The sequence below is a fragment of the Anneissia japonica genome, unplaced genomic scaffold (assembly GCF_011630105.1).
Source record: "Anneissia japonica isolate Jap-2015-1 unplaced genomic scaffold, ASM1163010v1 scaffold1889_len2455224_cov183, whole genome shotgun sequence".
NCBI lineage: Eukaryota > Metazoa > Echinodermata > Crinoidea > Comatulida > Comatulidae > Anneissia > Anneissia japonica.
In genome coordinates, this window is record NW_022752980.1 from 316,822 (window position 1) to 318,491 (window position 1,670).

Here is a 1,670-nt window from a genome sequence, read left to right on the forward strand (position 1 = left end):
CTACCCCCCCTCCGCCCCTACCCCCACTCCGCCCCAACTTGGATCTACCAGTATATTAGTACCCGTCCGTGTACTTACTTCCTTCAGACATGAAACATTTCAAGAATCCTTCCCAGGTGTCGAATTCTTCAGCATATCGGAATGGTTGTGCGAAATGAAAGTACGATACTACGGAATCTTTTGGGTTCCTAATTACAAACACAATCTACAAACAATGGAAAAAAATATTTTATTTTCATTTTATTTCATTGTCAAAATAAACATTACAATTCAATATAAAATCATAAATCAACTTAATTAATATATTATATCCAGTAATTTAATGGTTTACGTTAAATTACTGGCCGATTTCATAAACAACGAAATAAGCAATTTATTTCAAACAGTCAATCAACTTATACAATTGATGATTTGATGATACTTTAAATCATATTCTTTTCATAATAAAATGCCTTGGGTTGTCTGTGTTGACACGTGTCTACTAAAATACTTTGTCTTGATTACCATTGACATTTTGTTTTGTAAACGCTCCTAGTAAAGGCCTATAATATGTTTATACTTTTTATCCAAAAATATATAAAAATACAATATATAAGATATAAAAATGTTACCTTTGCTTTGCCGTTTAAGGCCGCTTTTGGTAACAGTTCTTCGTGAAGATGTGTGACGATCACCCGTTGCTTGTCACGTGGTCTCTTTGCGTAATCGGAGAGTGTGGTGAAAAACTCCAACGGCTTTGGGTGGATACCAAACATTTTCTCTGCTTTTTCATAATCACCATCGGCTAAAATACTCTTCACAATCTCAGTCATCCAATGAGTTCCTTCATAAGAAATAAAAATTAGGCAGTGGTAAACCAATTCTTAATCCTGATTGGTTGTTATATGTGGATAGGATTCTCTGTACAGCAACTAAAATTTTAATACCGTGCATTTTATAACGGAACATCTTAAATTTAAAAAAAATTAACTGTTAAACAAGTATTTTATAGTAATATATTATAGCCTATACATTTTTTGTACACATAATTATTTGTATTTTATTTTATAATACCGTACATAAGGCTAACATACTCGATCATCAATTAGTTGGAAGAAATATCAGAATATAATATTATTAAGAAATCACATTAAATTGTAATAATTCAAGTAATGTATTAATAATATATGAAAATTATAAGGCGCCTTTCAAGAGAAACGTACCGTAATGAAAGTGTACAATTGATAAATTCACGAACGCTTTCAATATCTAATAAATAATCTTTTATTAGGCCTATGAATAAATAAATTAACTAACTAGATGAAATTCACCGTTAGTATGTACCAGCATAAATGAATTAGAAGTTAGGCGCATGATCAGAGGAATGAACACGCAGTGCCGGATGCGATTTTTTTTTCCGTACGAAACATTTACATGAAAATCCACTCGGGCCGTCTCGGCTGAATCGACCCGAAAATCTCATTGCAGAATTCAGGAGGTCAAAAGGTCATCAACAGATAAACGTCTGCAGAACAACTTCTGAGAGAACGTTGCTGTCTAATTTTTAAAAATACATTGATGTTACCGAGTTAATACCAATGGGTCGTTTAAAATGACATAATATTTGATTAAGCTGCACGAGTAATGAAAAGTGTTATTTTAACTTGAGTTACATACTATGACAATTTAAA

General features: G+C 32.1%; 1 protein-coding gene across 2 annotated transcripts in view; it reads right to left on the reverse strand.

Annotated features, from left to right (window-relative positions):
- The window catches only part of LOC117122543 (amine sulfotransferase-like), an 8,311-nt gene that overhangs the window by 3,797 nt on the left and 2,844 nt on the right, over positions 1-1,670 (reverse strand). Inside the window, exons 1-3 of one of the 2 annotated variants that reach the window (XM_033268137.1) lie at positions 1,203-1,298; positions 612-823; positions 79-205 (exon numbers count right to left, since the gene is read on the reverse strand). In XM_033268137.1, coding sequence (XP_033124028.1) covers positions 79-205; positions 612-812 — 328 coding nt within the window. In that variant the 5' untranslated portion in view covers positions 813-823; positions 1,203-1,298. Of the gene's footprint in view, positions 1-78; positions 206-611; positions 824-1,202; positions 1,299-1,670 lie in introns of those variants that run through there. The other variant, XM_033268136.1, reaches the window with a different exon arrangement.